Raw genomic sequence first — 23,970 nt, 5'->3', positions numbered from 1 at the left:
GGCACACTACATCCCAAACCCTCTCCATGGGAAAGTTCATTAAAAAAAAAAATTCTGGTGCTCAGTTTCCTTTCATCATAATCTGCTATTGCCATGTGCTAGAGAAATAATACATTATTGATATGTAAACATTAAAGCAAACCTGTAAATAAACAAACAAAAAAATCCTGATAGTTACCTATGCAGTGAGAAGCCTCTGGATGCTTTAGGGGCTTCCCGTGTCCTTCTCAATTTCCTGCTGCTGCCTGGGACCATCTTCTTCATGATGGCCTTGCTCCTGTCTATGTATGTGCACAGACACACTATGCCTCCGAAGTAGCATGACGTCATTCATGTACCGAGGAAGCGCAGGCTCATACATATAAGGGAGTGTGGCCAGGACAAGCTTGTGTCAGATATGTTCAAAGGGAACAGTGAGATTGAGGATGATCTGAGAAAACATTACATTAGAAGCTTCCTTCTACTAAGATAAGTAGCTATTTTTTTCAATACTGGTTCCCTTTAATAAACATTGGAAAAGCAAAGGGGAAAGTCTGGGTAGTGTGATAACCACAACACTCACTATAGTGATTGGCATTAACTAACTAAACCTCTAATCCGCAGGTACACACAGCATCATATCACCAGCATGGCAAAGAGCATGAGAGGTGAGCATGAAAGTGTAGATGGAATACAGGAAGACTAACAAATAACAAATTAAAGAAAATACAAGTAATATCATATGACATGCCAGATATTTTGCAGAATATGCATCTGTAGAAAAACATGCTGTCCCAAGCTAAAAATAATCTCAGTTTTACCTTTTGCCTACTCAATATATATGCAAAAATATCACAAACCTCGCCCTGAACTGACCCTTCTCACTGAAGAGACTGTGTTGGAAAAAATGTACATTTCTAACTTCATTTTCCTTGTAAAGCCTTAAAGGGAACCTGAATTGAGCAGGATGTGGATTTTTCCTTTTAAAATAATACCAGTTGCCTACCTCTCCTGTTGATCCTGTGTCTCTAATACTTTCAGCCCCAGCTCCTGAACAAGCATGCAGATCAGGTGCTCTGACTGAAGTCAGATTGGATAAGCTGCATGCTTGTTTCAGGTGTGTGATTCAGCCACTACTGCAACCGAAGAGATCAGCAGGACTGCCAGGCAACTGGAATTGTTTTAATGGCAACATTCAAATCCCTCTCAGTTAAAGTTCCCCTTAAGCAGTGGCGTAGCTAAGGAGCTATGGGCCCTGGTGCAAATTTTACACGGGGCCCCCCAAGCAGGGCCGGGAATAGGTTCCCCAGCACTAGAGGCAGAGCATTATAAGTCCCACCCCCACCCCCCCAAGAAGGTCATTTGGGTGCCACTATAGGTGCCCATATCAAAATTCTAAAATGATTGGCCACAGCCGGTATTTTGGGTGCTGGGGCAGCACAATAGCTCTGTGGCAGGTATCCGTGGCAGTATGAGTAGCTATGATGGTAGTGGCTGGCTAGCGGTGTTTGATAATTGCTGTGTTAGGTGTAGGTAGGGCGTAGGTTAGTATTAGGGACCTGGGGATTTTTTCCAGCCTCCTGTAGGCCGATCAGTATATCATACTTCGCAGGAGCTGTGCTCCTGTGAAGTATGTGATACAGCTGGGTTGTCAGCAACTGCGCATGCGCTGTTCCTGGTTCCTCCATCATGGTCCCGTAGCTTAAAGGGTACCCAAAGTGACATGTGACATGATGAGATAGACATGTGTATGTGCAGTGCCTAGCACACAAATAACTATGCGGTGATGCTTTTCTTTTTTTCTCTGCCTGAAAGAGTTAAATATCAGGTATGTAAGTGGCTGACTCAGTCAGGAAGTGTGACCCTCACTGATAAGAAATTCCCCTTTTTATCTCTTTCTGGCTCTAAGAAGCCATTTACTGCTAGGAAAGTGTTTAATAGTTGGAATTTCTGATCAGTGAGGGTCACACTGTAGTTACTTCCTGTCTGAGTCAGGACTGAGTCAGCCACTTACATACCTGATATTTAACTCTTTCAGACAGAGAAAGAAAAAAAGGAACACAGCATAGTTATTTGTGTGCTAGGCCCTGTACATACACATGTCTTTCTCATCATGTCACATGTCACTTTGGCTATCCTTTAACAAATTGCGCATTTGCAGAATGCTTCCAGCCATGGGAGCACAATCGAGGGGTGCAAGCGGCTGGGACTACGCAGTTGTCAGCCACTCAGGTGAGTCAAAGACTTTACGGGGCTGACAGCGGCACATCTGGGGGGTCCGGGAGGAGCTAATGGTGTAAAGTCAGCTGGAAGAAGCTCCAGGTAAGTATAAGTCCTTATGCCTTTTTTTCTTTTGTCTCAGGCATGCTTTAAATGTATGACCCACCACCCCCCTCAAAACACACAGATCACACCAAGATGACTAGATGTGTTCTTAGTACTGCAGTGTCCACAATCAACACCCACTTCACATAGGATGTATGTGAGGGGAGTTAAGAGCACTGCAGTACTGAAAACAAATCTAGTAGTCACACTGATAGCTATTTGACGTGATGTGTGTGACTCTGATGAATGTCTACCCCTTTCAAATCCCCTTCCCACTTCCATACCTGTTTTGCTTCAGGCTGCAGGCATGGCTAGTTTCAGGCACCCTTATAAAAACAACTAGGTCCCTGTCCCGTCCAGTCATCAATGTGCATGATGACAGAGCACTGACGGATGCTGCAGAGGATGGGGAAGGTTACACAGCAATGTGGCAGGTGGGGATAGTGCAGAGGATAGTGGCTGCGCTCAGAGACTGTAGCCTGTCTTGCCTCTGCCTCGGCCCGGCCCTGCCCCCAAGCACTCTATACATAACAATTAATACGGCGCACCAAAACCTGCAAAGGACAACAACAGTGTCAGAGGTGCAAGAAGTGGATGGGAAACAGTTTGTTAATGATTACTACTATTTAAAGCATCTATAGAAGTAATTATTACCACCACATGACCAATAAACAGCTTATAATTTGGTTTAGGAAGGGCCCCATGGGGCCCCTCTGACCCAAGGGCCCCAATGCGGTCGCTACCTCTGCAACCCCTATTGCTACGCCATTGCCTTTAAGCATGACTTGAAAAATGAGATGCTCAGTAATGTTAAACTGTGTTCATTTTAAACATGAAGTCCTGAACAAACGATCTTCTGCTCCATTAGTTTTCCATCCACAAGGCTAGTTGATTTCAATGAGAACAGATTCAGTTCAAGCACATCACCACACCTGTGTTTTAGTTAATGACCAGTGAAAGCTGGCAAGCACAAGGAGCATACTCAAAGTTGGTAGCTTGTTGGACTCTATTTCACCTTAATCCACCTCTGCCCAGGTTCCTGGTGATTTTCAATACACACTATCACAGGCATAAAGGGTAATTTAGTAAAGGAATAGTACATCTTTAAACATAACACTTTCTTGCTGAAGCAAGTTAGTTTTGACATCCATTCGTCAGGTGATAAAATAACATACTACAAAACATTTCTGAGCTACACTGGAGATTAATTTAAAGATTATGTGCAACTGAAAAACCAAACCACAGATGTTTGTCTCTAGGCACATTATTTTAAAGTTTCTATAATTTCCTAGGCTATAAACCAAATAAGAAGCAGACTGTAGCATGAAACAGCTGTCCCTTTAGGGGAGGATCAGAGGGACGGAAACTGGGACCAATACTCACTGGTGCTGTCATATTAAAGGTAATTCCAAGAGCCTGAGACATTTCAGCAACTGTGGTCTGAATCTTAAACTTAATATTTTGGTCAGAAGCCATAAAAAATAATGGCAAGCAGAGGATTTGTATGTAAATGACTAGATTATGTTTCGTTTGCAAGTGGGAATCTTTCCAATATATTACGCAGATTAAAGTATACTGAGGTTCTTCTTTTCTTATTATCTACTGAGTATCATTAGCCTTAAAACCCCCTAATGTGGTTAATTTAACGAAACTACAGTACAGCCCCAGGAAAAAGTCGGTATAGCCCCAGGAACAAGTTATTTTGAATGCATAATACCTGCAAAGCACCTACTTCTGTTTTACATATAACAAAATACTTGCAGAGGCTGCTTATGTGATCAAGTATTCTCTATGAGCCTATTTATATAAAGTGATAATTCCCCACAGGAGAAATCAACACCACTGCTTTTATAATTCCATATTTATAAAAGTGGGAAGAGGTTCAGTTCCCTTGTTATAAATCACTTACAGCGCTGAACAGAAGCCACAATACAAAGTGGAAAATTATCAGTTTTCCGGTAATGACTGCTACTTTTACCATGTACCATTACTGCCAAATGCCCCAGTAAAATGGGCTGGGTAATATGATAATTTTTTCACAACATACATGGGGTAGGGCATGCCCTGGACTGCCGCAGTGGCTGCTGGTTGTGGAATGTAATGAACACAGAAACTGAACTGAAAAACTGGGTAAAAAAGCAGGCTGTGCCCATACATGGTACAACTTATGGTTTCCAGGCACGCAGTCTGACTTGTCATGCCTGTAAGGATGTGAGCAGAGGTTTACTCCTCTACTCATAACAGCAAATGTTTTCTTTCATACAAATGGGTCTCCCTATGAAAAAGCACTGATGGTCAGCGTGATAGGCACTAGGCTTTTTTGCTTATGTATAGCACAAGTTATACAGATACTTTATGTTAAACCTTAGTTTGTTTGGTATCCTTCCATTGGCTTATTGGCTAGTATATACTAAATAGGCAAATAGTATTATCTATCTGATTAATTACAGTTCACACTCGTATAACATAACTTCAAATTCTTACCTTACAGACTCTTCCAACACGAGAATATACTGTTTTTTCAGAAGTGCCGCCCTCTGGGGATGCTTCTCGAAAGAAGAAGTATATCTTATCATCATCTGGGTTGTATGTGTCTGGGATAGGATATGCGCCAAAAAATTTTGCTTCTATAAAAAATACAGAACATCAGTACCTGTTAATATATGAATAATGGTCTTTTGCTTAATCTTAATGGTATCCATGCTCTGAAAAAAGTGGGTTTAAAATGTGGAACTCAGGTCTTGTGCCAATAAGGATTAATTAGTATTTTAAACAAGGTGGCATATTAGGCTATTTGACTAGGAATCTAGTCTTTCAGACTTGCATGAAAGATGTGCATTTGTGTGTATGTGGGCTGTATAGAATGCTAGCCTTGTAGCATACCAGGTTTAATTTCCATCCAGAACACTGCATAAAACTTGCATGTTCACCCCATGCTTGTGCTGGCCTCTGTAAGCACTTTGCTTCCCCCCCACATCCTAAAGGAATACTGGAAGGTTCACTGCCTTTCACCCAGATTAGCCCTCAACTTTGGTAGGGACATCAAATTGTGAGCTCTGCTGAAGGACATAAATTGTTCAGTGCACTCTGTAGCATGCTGCAGAAAATGTCAGAACCATATGAGTAAATAAAATAAAAAATCGCAACAATCTACAGTTTATGGCATAGTTTACCTGTGTACATAATATGCAAACACAAGCATGTGTGTATATTAACCGCTTTCGGGTGGCAGTGATTGAAATCAGCTCTGTTCGAGAGCTGTTGTTCCTGCCAGGGCATAGATCTCAATCACTCTCCCTGTTTGCACCACCCTGTCATCACTGCAGCCCAATCGCTCTGCTCTCAAGCTGACAGAGCTTCATTTGCCAGTCAGGATCCAATTTTTAATTGTCTCCTGACCCCATGATCACTGTGAGCCAATCACAGTGATCACAGCTCTCTCTCTCTTTTTTTTTTAAGTCTCTGGTCGTTAAAGGGATCCTTAAGCCTATAAAAAAATTCAGCTTTAATCACCTGGGGTTTCTGCCAGCCCAATGTAGCTGTCCCATGCCCTCGCAGTCATGATTGGATCCTCCTGTCTCCCGCTGCCAGCTACTTCCACTTGTGGCCAACAGGCTTACTGCGCCTGCACAGTCGGGCCTGTCGGTGAAGTGAAAGTAGCTGGCGGCGGGGGACAGGAGGATCTGATTGTGACTGTGAGGGCATGGAACAGCTACAGGGGGCTGGTGGAAACCCCAGGTGAGTGAAACTGATTTTTTTTTTGTGGCTTAAGTGTCTCTTTAAAGTGGACCCAAATTAAAAATACAAGATTTCAGAAATAAAATCTATTTTCTAAATTATAATAATAAATAGCAGCCTTTTTTCAGCTGCATGATGACAAATATAACATATTTTACATTTAGTGGAGGAACCCCTCCCTTTCTTTCAAATTGCTGGGATTTTTCCGGCAAATAGGTGGAGTAGATGGTGTCCGGCAATGGAGGAATTGCTAATGGCTGCCCCCAGTATAACCCTAGCTATGAAAAGAGAAGGGTGAAAAGCATGCACTGAAATGATCATAGGTTTGAAGGAGTGTTTATTTATCTTTGTATGTGTCAGAGTGGTGCAACTAAATATTTTTAATTAAAAAAATGTTTGGTTTGGGTCCACTTTAAGGGGCCACAGATCTGGAAGTGGCTAAACAAGACCCATAATTACAGGTGGTGCAATACCTAAGGCTGCCTGGAGGGGGAAAAGGCAGAGCTATGGAGGTTCAAGCTATTTATCTTCCCCCCTATACATGCCCCCCCCCTGACATTGTTGTTGAGGCTACACCTTGTTGAGGCTACACAACGTCAAATCCATTGTGGTTGCGTATAGAGCCAAAAATGTTTGAATTGTGTCGATGTCCTAATATTTATGGACCTGACTGTATATCACCACAAGCAGATGGACTCCTAGGCATTTGGTCATTAAAAGGAGAGGGGTGTGAACACCCTCTACAATCATTTCAATGACTGCTTGACTGCCAGATTCTCCTTTTACAAATTGATTGTCACAGTCTCTTCTACACTCCCCAGGGACCTGGCAGTTTCAGCACATCCTCTATATATGCGAAGGAGTCTGACAGTCTACACCAAGCTTCCTCCATAAGTACAGAGTAGGACATGCCATAGTTGATCTTAAAAGCAGTGCTTTGACTCCACAGGAAAGCAAGGATAGAGTAAAGGTCCACTAGTTGACATGTCAAACTAAAAAAGGTTTATTTTTTTTAACGGTGACGAATGTTCTGGATTGTGGATGTAGATATACATACTGTATTATGTTATGCAGCTTCTAGTATACATTCTATTTGCCATAAAAGAGATTGTTCATTGAGTCCCCAAAATGCCTGCAATTGTTTTTTATGCTATCCATGCACAACATGAATGAAGATGTGTACAACACAGCCACCGCATCATTAGCAAGTCCTGCATGGAATGCCAAGGTTTCTTTATTCACATGCCCAGAACAAAATTACTGTACCGTTAAGCCAGTAATGGTCAGAAATATCTGTCCTGATAAAATGATGTTCATAATGCGGTCCGAGAGAACGTGTAAATGTGGTTTCTTTGCCAAGAAAATCTGAAGCAGTCCCAGAGAAGAGGTACCCATCTGAAAGAAAAAGAAAACCCTTATGTCAAAATAGCACAATTTCACTTCATGCAGCTGTCTACAACTGTTACAGGTTTATGTAATAGACTTTTTTATCTGGCCTTACAAGGAGCTAAACTGTTGCAATACACAACACAATGTGTAATGCTGATTTCTTACAGCTTCACCAAGTACAACTTGTGCAGTACTTCATGGCCTTTATTCAGTTCCCTTTATCTCCTGAGGTTTTTTTCCAGGGACACAATTTTTCATCTTCTCTTTAAAAATAACCTTTCAGTTCTTTGTAATGGAAAAAGTACCAAAAAGTAGGTGAAAAAGCCATATCGAAATAATTTAAAGTATTTTTTTTTTCTTGCTGGTGAACTAGGGAAATAAAAAAAGTTGACTTTTACAACACAGGCATTTCTCCTAGTGACCCAAGCAGGCGTGGTTACAAGTCTTTATGAACCGTGCATGTACGCAATTGAGGAGCTGTGCAACTGGAATAGCGCATGCACCATAGAGCATGACCCATACTGAGACTTTAAATAGGGGTGACAGCTGTAAAGCTGAGGGGGCCCAGAGTACACTGAGGAACCTCAAAGACTGTGAGGGGCTGGAATAAGCCCCAGGTAAGTAAAATTAACTTTTTCCCCAGGTTCATGTTGATACGGTATTGATAAGGCGTGAAAATATCACCTAGAAGGGAACTCAAGGGGAAAAATGTATTGAGTTGGAGCCCATGACTTTTGTTACCACATAAGAATAACATATTTAATTGTTTCCTACAAATACAGTAGTTCCAGTGCTGCATTTACCTGACTACACACTTATGGCTAAATCTTTCTGTCCAATTATGGTGTCAAGTGAAATAAATTGCTTTTGTCTAGGAAACTGTTAATGCTCTAGGCAAACACAGATTTCTGCATTATGAAAACTCTTCCCTTTACATTACCAATTGAAGTCTCTCATCTTTTAGACAGCTTTGCTTTGCTTTAACGTATCAGTTGTCAGACTATGAAAAGTGAGTGTCACAATGAATAATTGATAGTTTGTGTTAGTCCTGATAGTCATTGCTCAGTCAATGGCAGGTCTTTGTTGATAGGGAGCTCTCAGACATCCGGTGTGACATGACGATACATATGGATGGGTTTGGGGCACATCCTAGTTATACTGTTGTGTCTATAATCTTTTTCATCTTTTTCATGACAAATACACATTCAGGAATCAGGATAACATTGGTTTTGTATTTCACACATCCTAGTGAAACACTATACTTAGAGATAAAACGTTTTAGAAGGTGGCTGCATGGTGGCATAGTGATTAGCACTTTTGCCTTGCAGCGCTGGGTCCCCGGTTCAAATCCCAGCCAGGTCAACATCTGCAAGGAGTTTGTATGTTCTCCTTGTGTCTGTGTGGGTTTCCTCTGGGCACTCTGGTTTCCTCCCACATCCCAAAAGCATCCAGATAAGTCAATTGGCTTCCCCCTAAATTGGCCCTAGACTATGATACATGCACTACACGATATAGACATATGACTATATACTTTGTACAGTGCTGCATAATATGTTGGAGCTATATAAAAGACTCCAGGGGCCCATTCAGTTTACAACAATCGCCAACATTGAGAGCCCAAAATTGTTTAGCTCGTGTGAATATCAATTTGCAAAAATGCCATGCAAAAAATAACTCCCCTAATATGTTTTTATCCACCTGCCGTTCTTTCACATGGGCACAGACTAACCAGCAAGCTCATGGTGACCCAGAACTCATTGGAGTGTGTAAGGGACTACAATGGTCCTAAAAGCCCCCTTACTAAGATGTTAAGAAACACAAAAGTTTGCTTTCCTAAAACAGAAAGAATTTGCGATAATTCAGGTTGGAGTGAGCTTGAGATGTCTGAATGCATGTTGGATTATTATGGCTCTGTACAAATTAACAAGCTGACACATCATTGCAATCCAGCGGTTCTGGAGGTGTGTTTAGCTTCTAAGGGTACAATGGTTAATTTGCATATATTCAGCAGTGTTGCTCTGGGAGACATCTCAAGCTCACTCCAACCTGAATTATCGCAAATTCTTTCTGTTTTAGGAAAGCAAACTTTTGTGTTTCTTAACATCTTAGTAAGGGGTCTTTTAGGACCATTGTAGTCCCTTACACACTCCAATGAGTTCTGGGTCACCATGAGCTTGCTGGTTAGTCTGTGCCTCTCGGATTCACAAGCCCTACTCCATAGAGCCAAATTAATCCATGCCATGCACTGATGAGGATCAAACAGTCCGAAACAGTCTGTATGCATGTTGGATTATTATGGCTCTGTACAAATAAACAAGCTGACACATCATTGCAATCCAGCGGTTCTGGAGGTGTGTTTAGCTTCTAAGGGTGCAATGGTTAATTTGCATATATTCAGCAGTGTTGCTCTGGGAGACATCTCAAGCTCACTCCAACCTGAATTATCGCAAATTCTTTCTGTTTTAGGAAAGCAAACTTTTGTGGTTCTTTCACATGGCACGGTTGTTTTAGATATAGGAAGGCATTGTTTCATGTCAAAAATGAAGGCAGATGAGCGTTACACTGACCGCCTGCCTTGCCTAGATGATATGACGTATCACTCATCTTGGAATGGTGATTTTTGCCCATTTTGTTTTTTTCGTTATTTTTAATAAACTGTATATAAAAAATGCCCTCCTACACCTCTGTTAAGACTTTGATCACCATGCAGTATTGTCAGAAAAGCTAACTCAACCAGTGTGCTGTCTGAACAACGTCAGACCAAATAGGTCATGTTTTGAGAGGAGCCCTACAAGAGTGAGGCAGAAATTTTTCCCTCTTCTTGAAAAGTCCCACCAATTCCATGTCAAGGACAAATAGCTCATTCCCACTCACTACAGTTGTTGGACTGGTGGCCCATGGAGTCACATATGAGCATGGCCTCAACATGACACAGTTCTCTGACACAGGGAAATGCCTCTGAGTGTCAAGCGCTAACATGTGTAGTGTTGCAACTGCTGCCATTTGGCTGCATTTTAGTTGTACCAGAATGGCACTTGTGGGCAGCAGATAGGATGCTGAACATACTCAGCAAGCATGCAGTTCAGTCATCCATCTGAAGGAGGCATTAATGTGGATGTAGGTATTTCATCCTTCCACAGTCCCTCATAGAGCTCATATAGCCTCTTTCATTAAATCTACTGTTGTCTCCTCCATATATAGTCTATTATAATAGTCCATTTGTTGCAAGACTGTCCTGGTTTCTCAACATCTGGTATATATGTTATGCATTCTCATTGATTATTGTGCACCACATAAGTTTCTTCCACTTGATAATAACCTGCATAAACATGACTCTTTGTAAACAGGAAAACTATAGCATTGACTAAATGACCAGAAGAAGCTTTTCTTTGTTATGAAAGGAGACATATTCATCCAATGTTTGTATATCTACCTGTAATTTTATAATGCATATACCAGTAGCTCACTAGTTCTCTCCTGATTGGTTTTAGAAATATAAGGCTATGTAGAACATTGCACGAATCAGAGGAAGAACAACACATCTAAGGTCAAGCCTAAAATTTGTCATACACAGACTAGAAATGGTCAGTCTAGCATGCAATTAGATACTCACAGCCCTTCCTATAATCAAAATGAATAGCTTTAATCTAATCATTGTATATTTTTAGGAAACATAAATGCTGATTAGTCAGACCCAAGAAAACAGAAGCATGCAAACACCAGTGACAAAAGAGGCTTTGAGAGAGTACTGGATGTGGAGGTCAGACAGATACTGAATGTCGCCAGATGTGAGACCACACAGGTCTGCTGTCTGGCAACTAAGAATAAACAACACACTAAAATATCACCTCTGACAGGTATTCTGCTTCAAGGCAAACATGTTTTCCGATCCCTAGTAAGCGTGCTATCTTACAATGGAGTGAAAATGGAACAGATGCAAATAGCGGATGCATTTTTATTCAAACAATATGTGCTATTGGTCTTAAACAGTATATATAACAGACATTTAGTAATTGAAGTAGTATTAGATTGAGAAATTATAACCTAGTGTTATCAGCTGCCCTCAAAGATAGCTTGAGATGAGCTTATCCAATATGTTTTGAGGCCCTACGTAGAGCTTTAAACAAGGTGACTTAAACCCAAACTAGCCATAGTGAATAAAGCCGACTGCAATATAAACATTTTTCTCTCTGCTTTACACCTGCGGTTCTGGATGCTTACTTGGCTTAAAGAGAACCCGAGGTGGGGATCTTAGAGTTAAATCTATACACAGAGGCTGGGTCTGGCTATAGTGCCCAGCCTCTGTTGCGTTGAATCTTCCCTAAATCCCCCCTGCGCTCTGCACTAGCCCATAAATTACAGCCTCGCCGTCGGGCTCTGTTTACCTTTCTAGTGCCACTCACGCTGCTCCCCCCGCCTCCTGCAGAGTGCCGGTCCCCACCCGCGTCCCTTCTCTCTAATCAGCGGCGAGGGAAGGGACATGGGCGGGGATCGGCGCTCTGCAGGAAGCGGGGGAGCGGCATGAGTGGCACTAGAATGGTAAACAGAGCCCGCTGCGACACGCTCAGTGTCGCCAGCGCGGCTGTAATATATGGGCTAGTGCAGAGCGCAGGGGGGATTTCTGCACTAGCCCATATATTACAGCCGCGCTGGCGACACTGAGCGTGTCGCAGCGGGCTCTGTTTACCATTCTAGTGCCACTCATGCCGCTCCCCCGCTTCCTGCAGAGCGCCGATCCCCGCCCATGTCCCTTCCCTCGCCGCTGATTAGAGAGAAGGGACGCGGGCGGGGACCGGCACTCTGCAGGAGGCGGGGGGAGCAGCGTGAGTGGCACTAGAAAGGTAAACAGAGCCCGATGGCGAGGCTGTAATTTATGGGCTAGTGCAGAGCGCAGGGGGGATTTAGGGAATATTCAACTAGCAACAGAGGCTGGGCACTATAGCCAGACCCAGCCTCTGTGTATAGATTTACCTCTAAGATCCCCACCTCGGGTTCTCTTTAATAAGGGTGAAAAGGGATAATATGCATATGTAGTAGTAGTGCATTGTGGGTAACCACAAATGTTCACTTACAACTGAATTATTGCAAATTTCCTTCTGTTTTAAGAAGGCAATTACACCAAGCTTTTTATATAAATACATACAGGATAATGCTATTTTGTGAAACGTACACTTATATACATCAGTCCCTGCATGTCAATTAATGCTTACCAGTGAATAGTAGTGTGAGTTTGAAAGTTTGTGTTTAGCTAATCCTCAGACCTTTTTGCATGTGCACGTGCTATGAGGAGCATGGTGGTGTGGTGGTTAGCACTCTCACCTTGCAGTGCTGGGTCCCCGGTTCAAATCCTAGAGCACAGAGTTTGTATATTCTGGGCACTCCGGTTTCCTCCAACATCCCAAAAACATACAGATAAGTCAATTGGCTTCCCCTCTAAAATTGCCCCAAGACTAGGATACATACACTACACCATAGATACATAGGCATAGGACTATGGTAGGGATTAAATTGTGAGCCCCTTTGAGGGACATTTAAGTGACGAGACAATATATACTCTGCACAGAGCTGCGGAAGATGTTTGCTCTATATAAATACTAAATAAAAATAATAATATGTCTGTCTCGAAAGTAACTAAAAGGTGTCATTATAAAATGTGAGACAATCTTTTTATTGGCTTTATCACGCATCTCATCACCAGCCGTGCTTGCTTAACAGTAAAGTTACTCCTTGACAGACAGTGGTGCTCATCCAATATTCGGGTATCCGAACTACACAGATAATCCAAACTTTTTAGCCCTATCTGAACTTTGGATTAGATTCCGGATAGCTGTGCAAATCCGAATAGCACTATCCGAGTTAATTCGGATTTATAGTTGAAATCCAAAATCTTGGTCGGATTTTTCATTGTGGTATCCGAGCAGAAGGTTTTCAAGGCAAAATTCAGGAGAGAAAGAGAGAGAGAGAGAGAGAGAGAGAGAGAGAGAAAGAAAGAGAGATTTTACCTACCAAAACATTTTGGAAGCATTTTCAAGGCCAATTTTCTATCCGGATATCCGAATCTGATCGGATTTTGGATTCGGATATCCGATTCTACTCGGATACCCAAAAGTTTGTATTGGGATATATGGGTATTTGGATCGGAATCAATTCGGATTTTAAAAAGGGGTATCCGAGCACCTCCTTCTAGAGGGCCCTAACTTTAGCCTTGCTCCTACTACTTAAACTACTGCTAGTTTTTTAGTCAATATACTTATGCCTACTAAAACTTCATCTAACGCTTCAGGGGTATAAACATTCATCTCCTGTTACTATTGAGCTTCCAAACATTAATGGAAAATAAATTTACTCATATATATATATATATATATATATATATATATATATATATATATATATATATATATATATATATACTGTATATATATATATATATATATACTGTATATATATATATATATACTGTATATATATATATATATATATATATATATATATATATATATCTTCAGAGTATAAGTAGCAAACAAATTATTGCTGATTAGATAGGGCTATAACTATAATGTCAAAACTGCTATGGTCCTTAAGGTAAAAACGACCTCTAGTGATGAAGTGGTTCTGCTTCTACCCAAAATCCTAACTCTACCCTACCTATTCACTCAACATTAGCCCTAATCTACAGCCTTGAAATATTGTCTAACTGTAATCTATATATTCTTGTTAACCCTAATCTATCATGGTAAATTTACACTAACTCAAACTGAGCCAACACATCTAAAGAAGCATATGCTTTTCTGACCTTCCTAACCAAAAGTATTAGTGATACTTAGCAGCTGGAATAGAGATAGAGTACTGATTACTGTTTTGGCTTGACATGTAGCCTATTAGCAGCAAAAACATTTTGGATTAAGTTGGCACTTCTTACTTTTATGTATGGAGTTGAAATAATAATTAATAAATAAATAAATGGAGTTTTAAAGTTTTTCAGATATGCAATCAAACATCTCTGTCTAAATATATTGCAAACGAGCAAGCTTGATTCAATGACAATCTCTTTTTACGAAACGCTAAAAATCTCAAAATTATAGTTTTATTTCACTGAAGCTTAACCACATCCATCTTAGACTACACAATTTTCATTACTGTAAATGATCATATAATATGATGTTCATTTTACTGAAATTTTCCAACCCAAAAACCTGAACACCCACTCCACTAACTGCATTTTTACAGTTTTGGACTCCATGTTTACTTTTCTTGGCAACAGAGGTTAAAAACCTTTCCTTTTTCATTTTTCACTTTATTTTTCAAATATGAAAGTGCTGAAAGTATTATAAGTTACTGTGTGCTAGGAAAAAGCAGAAATATAAAATGTTCCTGTGAACATATTGCATTGCTTCCATAAATACTGTTTTCAAAATTCTCAATTATTTCATCTGCTGCGCTATAGACTTAGGGCTCTTTTATAATATGGTGTTGCGGTAAAATTGAGTTAATCAATTTCACGGCAAAAGCCCGCTAAGTCAATGAAAGTCTATAAAGACTTTCATACTTATTGCGACCCAGTGCGACAGAAGTAGTCAAATAGCCACAATCCAGAAGTAAAATTAGCGCATGACTTGGACCTACCGCACGGATTATGCAGTACTGCAAGTCTATGGCAACACATTCAAGTGTTAACCTCCTTGGCGGTAACCCCGAACGTAGTTTGGGGTAAGCCGCGCAGGAGGTTTTCTCCGGCCCTGCTGGGCCGATTTGTTTATTTTTTTTTTTGCTGAACGCAGCTAGCACTTTGCTAGCTGCGTCAGCACACCAATCGCCACCACCCCGCGCTTGGCCAATCAGTGCCAGGCAGCGCTGAGGGGTGGTTTGGGACTCCCAATGACGTCCCGACGTCGGTGACGTCATCCCGCCCCGTCGCCATGGCGACGGGGAAGCCCTCCAGGAAATCCCGTTCTTTGATTGGGATTTCCTGATTGGAGATCGCCGAAGGCGATCGAAGTGGGCGGGGGGATGCCGCTGAGCAGCGGCTATCATGTAGCGAGCCCTGGGCTCGCTACATGATATAATAAAAAAAAAAACTGCTGCGCTGCCTCCTGGCGGATTTTTTTATACCGCCAGGAGGGTTAATGATGAAGTGCAGTGCGGCGTACATTCACGGAACGATGGGAACCTCCTTGACGTACTTCCTGTCCAGCAAGTCTTGTGCACTTCACAAGAATGACATACACAAGACTTCCACACACACACTTGATATCGCCATCACTACTGTGCAGTAAAATGGGCTAATTTGATGAAATTTTGTACAAATACAAAATGTGTCTAAAATATATTGCAGTCAACAGGGAAAGGAAGTTTGAGGTGAGTTTCAGATATTTTGAAAAACAATCAAAGAACAATTCTTCTTTTAAATGGCCCAGATTATTAGGGAACATTCAGTTAACTATGCTCTGCATGTGGCCTCTACTATTTCAACCTTAAGACCCTGAGGGGATTTTCCTAAAACAATCAGGTAGAATATTTTTTTTAAAAAAAATTGATAATTTATTTTAAAGAAGAATGCCTCTGTATGACTGTTCTTAATAAAATAGGTAGAGATCCTCCTTAAAAAAAGAGGAGGGGTCATCATCACAAAAATATGGCCAGGCCACAGAGCGGAGGCAGAAAAATCAGGTGAGGTGGGGACGCTGTTGGTTAAGATTAGTAAGGGAATGGACCCAGCACTGAAACGGTGGCATGTAGAAGGATCTGGGAAGCCACTAGACTATTCTGACTACCAAGGTAAGTATTATATTTTTTTATTATTATTGTAATTCACTTCAGGATTGCTTTAAAACACTATACAAACAGAAAACATGTTTTATCTTTACTCTTGAAAAAAATGGCAATTACTCTTATTACTTGAACTTGAAAGTTTGCAACACCACCCATAATTATGAAGAAAATAGTGCATACACTCAACACCTGTGTATTATTTACAGAGGGACAAGATTCTATCATGTGAAACAAACTGGAACCTCTTTTTATGAAAAATATACCTTACCCATGACACTACCATCCATCATTTCTTTCATATCCTACTTTATGAGGTACATTCTTGTCTGGTCATTACTGAGAACTACGTACACAAATGAATGAAATGGCTGCTTTTAGAATACTGAATAGAATAACTGTTTCTGGATGCTTTTTATCTTACCTGTCATTATGGAGGCAAAAGGTGGGTGAGGATCAAAGGGGCACTTTAATCTTCCTGACTCCAGGTTTTGTGTGTCAAGTTTGAATACTACTTCCTGCAACAAAAAGTACATTATTATATCATCATCACATTAAAATGATTCTGCACGAAAGACAGACACAAGCCATCGGCACACAATTACAGTAATTTATTTTATAAGAGAAGAAAAATCTATTTCTGTTGTAAGCGTAATGCTTAATATTGATTGCACTGCACAAGTAGTGAGGGTAATATGCAACCCATAGGGATTTTTTGGCCCAATTGAAAATTATTACAGAATGTTGGGTTGTCTTTAATAATGTTATGCAAAAAGCTGCTAAAAAATACCCAGGCCCTTTGGAAACACAGTACAGTTCTGATGTGGACTGTAGAGCCTCTGGTTTCACCCATGTATGAACTACTTTTGTGGTTGTGCCTGGAGATTTCTTTGCTACTTAAAGGTGGCCATACACTTGTAGATTTGCAGCAGATTCCACCATCAGATAGATTTCTGTCAGATGTCTGTCAAGTCGAATCTGACAGGAATATGATGTGTGCCACACACTAGGAACAGATTTCCAATAGATTTCAGAATTAAATCAATTGGAAATCAATCTAAATGCATTATTGGACCATTCGATCCAATGCAACTCTATGGGCCATCGATCTGCTGCTGGCTGACTAGATTTTCCATCCAGTCAGTTAGATCAAATTGATCAAAATCAATCGAAATCGATAGATCGGCTGATTCAATAGAATCGATTTCCAATCGATTGATTCAATAGAATCGATCGATCAATGGCTGAAATCGACCAGTGTATGGGCCCCTTAATTTATGATTAGTGATGAGTCTGATTTTCATATAGTAGTAATTTTGCATCGAATGACACTAGTAAGATAGAACAAAATATCATATTTTTATTTCCAGGGATTTAATTTTAAAATTGAATTCTAAACAGCAGCCATAGTAGTTTGATGTAAAATATGTTTCACTCACAAACAAGTAATTACCCTTTGAACTTTTCCACACTAAAAAGCTATCATAAGTCATTTTTCAGTTAGGTACAATGATTTTGCACTCTATTTACTTAATAGTTAATACAAAAGAGTTTCAGGAGTGGTACACCTTACCCAAAATGTGGGTGCATAACATGGGGTGCTAAACCAAGTCACCCAATAATTAATCAGTAAAATGAGAAGTCAGGTTAGCACACACTATCTTGTAAATGCAGCATTCTGTGTTTGTCTGCCTTTTCTGAAGAAGCGGACCCTCTGTGGTCCCCAATGCATTGTCAAATTTGTTAATCACTACAGAGAGAATTGAATGTGTGCATTAAACACCAAGTGAACACCTGACAAAACTGGCTAAGCAAATTTGGCCTAATTAGCTATTCATGAGGCAATGCTCATGCAAATATGCATTCGCTTTCGCATGCCAACTTATGCAGGGTCCAAAACCAATGCCGCAAAGCGGTTGCCCTGCGGGAATTAGTTCATGCTACAATAGCACTATCCAGGAGTGCCACGAGGAGGCTTCCCAATGCCCCCATACAACCGGGGGACCGCGGGGTCCCAGGCGCTCTCACTGCATTGGGAAGCCTCCCCGTGGCGCTCCTGGATAGTGCTATTGCAGCATGAACTAATTCCCGCAGGGCGACCGCTTTGCGGAATTGATTTTGACTCTGCATAAGTTGGCATTGCGAAAGCAAATGCATATTTGCATGAGCATTGCCTCATGAATAGCCAATTAGGCCAAATTTGCTTAGCCAGTTATGTCAGGTGTTCACTTGGTGTTTAATGCACACATTCAATTCTCTGTGTAATTGTCAAATTTGTGTTGCATTTATAAGCTTGATGTGCTAACTTGATTTTGCATTCCACTACTTACTTAATAGGGGCTGAACTCGAGAAGCAGTTTGATAAGCTCATTTGCATAGATAAAAACTCTAGGTTTTTTTTGTAACACTTTCTGAATGAGAAAACAGAATTTCTTAGATGAACTACTACTTCCTATGTGTATCGCATCATGTCACATTCCCCTTCTGGTACCCTTTAAGAATAAGGCTACTATTTCATATATAGCTGTTATATAACTTATCTTTCATGGCACATTAATTTAAAAAGTAGCTGAATTAGCTTTATTTATGTGTGAACATGCCCATGGATAACCTTCTAACATTTGGTTAGTCTGACCTGTTAATTCATAGCAGTTGGCCTAATTCTTGTATACTGGAGGCTTTTCCTCTCAGCTACTCCTATTGAACTCTACTGTGATTGCTGTCAGCCCAGAATATACTCCCTTATCCAGTGCCTTACTATTACATAATGTCATGTGGGACAAGGTGTAAAACACACTCCTCCCATGAAGTTGTTATATATCAGTGAATTATAGCCAAACTGGTATATTCTAGACCAACTTTACAGCATCATCTGCTTGCTATAAGTCACAGAGCAGAAAGAGGAGTAATTTGCTGAGAAGCCAATCCAAGATTAACCATGGTTGTTGTTTTTAGATCAACGCCTACAAATTCTTAAACTGAGAAAAACAAAGTTCTCAAGTATTGAAAATTTTGAACATAAAATGTTGTATTTATAACACAGCAAATGTTCTTCTTAGTAAAATGTTCCTCTACTCATACCAAAATTAGTCACCAAAAAGTGTTAGTCTCTGAGAAGGTCCACAAGGGCTCGAGATGTGTGATGCCAAAATACACCATATAATACTTCTGATCAGAAGGAGATGTTTATAAACCACAAATAATGTTCACAGTTTCACAAAATGTCACATATACTTTTCAAAGGCATACAGTAATTGTGCTAAACTGCACTGATCCTCACCACTGATGCTCATTAGGAATGGCAATGCTTAGAAGAACTCATGAAGAAGCATGTGGTCAGTTTGATCAGCTGATAGATTTGTAGGGCTCTGATTTGCTAGTCATGATCATACATTAAACCAGGTAGTCATCACAGCAAGTCAGCCGATCAAACTGATCGCATGCCTCTCCATGAATTGTCCAAAGCATGGCCAACCCTAATTCTTATGTATCTCCAGACCGACCAAACTGCCCTCAACATGAGACTTCATTGGGGTAACTTGTCTTCTCAAACCTTAGTAAATTATCCATGTGTAAGTAGTTGCAGAACTTACTCCAATATTCACCTAGGTGCTCCTTCAATACTGCTAACCTGGATGGGGTAGCTTGCCGGTGCACTCGTCCAGCAGGTTCACCACTCCTGCCACAGTGGAATCCAACAACAACAATGAAGACAAGGCACTCCACGGGCTTCAAACTTGCATTTGTTTATTCAGAGCATAGACACATACATGTTACATGTTATGGGTCACCTGACTGACTTGAGGAAGGGTCAGGTGACACGTAACATGTATGTGTCTATGCTCTGAATAAACAAACGCAAGTTTGAAGCCAGTTGCAGAACTTAAGCTGCTGTGGTCAAATAAATGTTGTGTCATTTTGTGAAGAAAATGGGTATGCATATTATAGCTACAGAATATACAAAATATACTTTTATTATAATTACAACTTTATCTACCATAGTTCCACTTACAGTAAGTCAACATACAAGTGACTGCTTCAGGCTGCCTCATTTTGTATAAAATAATTATTAATTTTTGCTAAATTAGCCCAACAAAAGAAAAACATCATTCATGGCTATTTTTCACTGAGTGTATTTTGCGATCCCATTGTGATCGCATTGGAAAACGATAGGTACACTTTGAAGTGATGGAAACCACGTGGGAATGTTTTCATTAGTGCGCAACATGATTTTCTCTGACCACAGTCATTGTGCCTGCTGCATTTAACATGCAATTAGCCTCTTTAACAACGTATTGGCACACAGGAAAATCTCACAGCAATTGCGCCGCTAGGCGATTCTCCACAATTGGGCAGTTGAAAATATTTTCCAGCAGTTTTTTTCTCTCCAGACACAGATTGCAAATTCGCTGCAATCGCGCCCATCTACCCATCGGATCATGGCAGGATCGCAGCATGATAGCTGTAGTGGAAAATGTGAGGAACGCGATTGAATTGATGCATTGATGCACATTGCACAGTTGTTTTTCCCAGTGGAAAACAATACTAAAAGATGGTATAATTTTTTACTGTTACATTCTCCAGCAATATGAAGTAAAAATATTTTTTTAATCTTGTATAGCAGTAACACAATTATTGTTGTTTAGGAAATATAGTACTGCACATTTTGTGTATTGTATTTAATTGTGATTTAAAAAAAAAAATAGTCAACCATTTTCCAAAGGAGAAAAACAGCATTTTTCCATAAGGAGATTCTCAAGATGAACAGCGGACCCAAGTAAAAAAAATAAAGTTAACGTAAAAGCATGGCTTACAAATGTCAGCACCTTATTAGTCATTTTGATTTTTCATTTTTCTTTTTCAAGACTCTTAAAGAAGTATTAGTTCTTCTAAGGGGTGAGGTTTACACATCTGAAAGGTGTGAACAAATTTCTTCAATATGTGACTTGTGATTAATCAGCTGCCAGATCATTATAAATAGATGTGTTTTGTCACATATAAAAAGGTGATAGATGATGTACCACAAGGTCATCAGAGGTATAAACTTACCTCTTTGTGACTTCCAAGTTCAATATATCCACAGAGAGGGTGAAAGGCTCCAGTTCCACATGTATATAAATGGGTCTTGTTATAGTGATGAAGAACTTTAATGAAATTTGCACATTCCGCCTAAAAGACGGGAAAGGTGTTATAGAAGTCTGTAATATAGTAGAGTTGTCAAAGATAAATGTTACAGATAGGCTAGCAGCAATTGGGAACTTGCTATACCATTATATTGAACTCCTTAGGGCCCATTATTCAACAAACAGTGCCTTGCATTTAGCTGCATGTTGAAAACAGTCAACAATGTACAGGCAAAGATGAACAGTATATTCAAATAGTGCTCATTTGCACTTTGGGATGATGCATTTTTGGTACAATGTCTCACTTTTCTGTTCCTCACAACCCTTCAAAAACACAATACTACCCATGCCAAAGTACGCCAAAGCAAAGCACTTAAAGGGGCACGATGGCAAAAAATTGTAAAATTTAAAATATGTGCAAACATAAATAAGGAGTATGTTTTTTCCAGAGTAAAATTAGCCATAAATAACTTTACTCCTATGTTGCTGTCACTTACAGTAGGTAGTAGAAATCTGACAGAAGTGACAGGTTTTGGACTAGTCCATCTCTTCATGGTGTGATTCTCAGGGACTTATTTATTTTCAAAAGCACTTAGTGAATGGCAGTTGCTCTGTCCAACTGCCAAAAAACTGTGCAGCGAGCGGGGAAGCTGGTCAGCATCATTGTTTAAAACCTTTTTAGGGAATATCTTTATAAAGAATAAAAGAATCCCCTATGAAGAGATGGACTAACCCAAAACCTGTCGCTTATGTCAGATTTCTACTACCTACTGTAAGTGACAGCAACATAGGAGAAAAGTAGTTTATGGCTCATTTTACTCTGGAAAAACGTACTTCTTATTTGTCTATGTTTGCACATATTTTAAATTTTACAATTTTTCGCCATAGTGCCCCTTTAAAGTGACTCTAGAGTAAGTCACTGCAGTATTAAATGACAGTAACGCCAAACAGTAGCATACAGGCTTACTTTGCAGCTCTAGTGGTAATCACTAAATGAGCTCTGTGGAGTCCTTGCATAGTTGGGCTCTGAGAGAGGATGTCCAGTCAAACACTGGGATATGCAAAAGGCAACCAGTGGCACTGGCTGCAATCTGCAGTGCTGAGATTGTAAAACGGTATATTAATCAGGTTCCACACAAGTTTACTGCTATGTAATCCTCCACAGAATTGTTTTAACTACACCTGATTTTGTTGTGAAAAGGGTCTTAGCTATGATGAAAGTAAGAATCTAAGAATTCATAAATTTACAAAATTCCAGTCGCTAATCCCTGTAAAAATGTTCTTTTCCCTACTTTTTTTGCATAGATAGCTTACTCTTATACCCAAAACAGTTGTCACAAAGAAGTTGTTTCTTACCAGTTTTTTGTAGAAAGGAGACTAAAGCCCTTTAAAGTGGAACCGAGGTGAAAATAAATTGATGAGATAAACAATTGTATTTATCCACCTACGCCTAAAAATGACCTTTTTTAAGATATCTCATAGTTTTATTGTATCCTCTATAACCCTTTCGGGACCGGCTATCTAACCCCCCTTAAGGACCAGGCGTTTTTTCTGAAGGGGGGGGGGGCGCGTTTGGGGGGTCAGGCAGCCGGATCCCCTCTGTGGTGTGCTGGGCTGTGTGTCCCCCCCCTTTAGCCAGATGTCCTCCCTGCACGCAGCAGCAATCACTCACCTTCCAGGCTCCATGACGTCATCAAGCCGGGACGCCAGTAGGAGCAGAGATGCTGGCAAGAGCGGTGGGGGGCGCCGATCGTCGCGAGAACGGCAGGGAGGTGAGTGAATTGTATCCGCCACTGATCGTAGTGATCACATGATCAGCAGCCATACGCGATGGCTGCTGATCACTAAGGGGAGATGTCAGCTGTCATATGACAGCTTAATCTCCCCTCTCCAGTGCGCACGATCGCATCGGGACAGTTAGTTAGCATGAACGTTGAATCAACGTCCAGTCAGGACGGCAGCACCACCTGCTGGACGTAGATTCAACCTACGTTGGTCCCCAAAAGGATGATAAAACCCAAGTGTCTCTGCGTCCCATGTCCCTGTGTTTGTGTTTTGTTGTACTGCACATGTGCAGGGAGGGACGCAGAGACACTGAAGGGGAGGAAGTGGACGTGCGGGGGCACATGGCAGACGTGGGTGCGTGACGGGCGGGTGCATACCAAGAGCGTTTTTAAATGGGCTAAGGTCACTAGTACATAATAATTTACAAACCAGACTGAATATTCTATTGTTTCTGCTCAATAGCATACAGCATTACTTTGCACCTCTAGCGGTACTTATTTCATAACCTTTTCTTTCTTGAGAAAGTGTATCAAATTTACAGCAATGGACCATGCATGTTTACGTTGTAATAAAATAAAACTTGTGATTGAATGTTGATTGACTGGTTATACATATTTTTCAAAAAGTAATTGTCTCTTTAACATGGCTATGTATTCCAGATTATTAAACACACATGCTTGGTTTGGCAAAGAAAAAAAAGAGGGGGAGACACATAAGGCTTGATTCTCAAAGCTGTGCTAACCTACTTAGCACGCCTAAAGACTTTGGGCATGTTAACCAGGGTGCTAAGTAGGTTAGCACCGTTTTTTAAAATCACATCCCACGCAAAGTCCCAAAAACGGCGCACCCGATGCCCCTACAA

At 40.6% G+C, this 23,970-nt stretch overlaps 1 protein-coding gene across 2 annotated transcripts in view; it reads right to left on the bottom strand.

The window, feature by feature from the left end:
* The window catches only part of SEMA3D (semaphorin 3D), a 231,829-nt gene that overhangs the window by 87,347 nt on the left and 120,512 nt on the right, over nucleotides 1–23,970 (bottom strand). For both annotated transcript variants that reach the window (XM_068276170.1, XM_068276171.1), the window contains exons 5-8: nucleotides 21,250–21,369; nucleotides 16,625–16,718; nucleotides 7,309–7,437; nucleotides 4,789–4,931 (exon numbers count right to left, since the gene is read on the bottom strand). In XM_068276170.1, coding sequence (XP_068132271.1) covers nucleotides 4,789–4,931; nucleotides 7,309–7,437; nucleotides 16,625–16,718; nucleotides 21,250–21,369 — 486 coding nt within the window. The remainder of the gene's footprint in view (nucleotides 1–4,788; nucleotides 4,932–7,308; nucleotides 7,438–16,624; nucleotides 16,719–21,249; nucleotides 21,370–23,970) is intronic.

This window comes from Hyperolius riggenbachi, chromosome 3 (genome assembly GCF_040937935.1).
Source record: "Hyperolius riggenbachi isolate aHypRig1 chromosome 3, aHypRig1.pri, whole genome shotgun sequence".
In the NCBI taxonomy this organism is placed as follows: Eukaryota; Metazoa; Chordata; class Amphibia; order Anura; family Hyperoliidae; genus Hyperolius; species Hyperolius riggenbachi.
The sequence above is the reverse complement of the archived record's forward strand: the minus strand, read 5'-3'. Positions and strand labels throughout refer to the sequence as shown.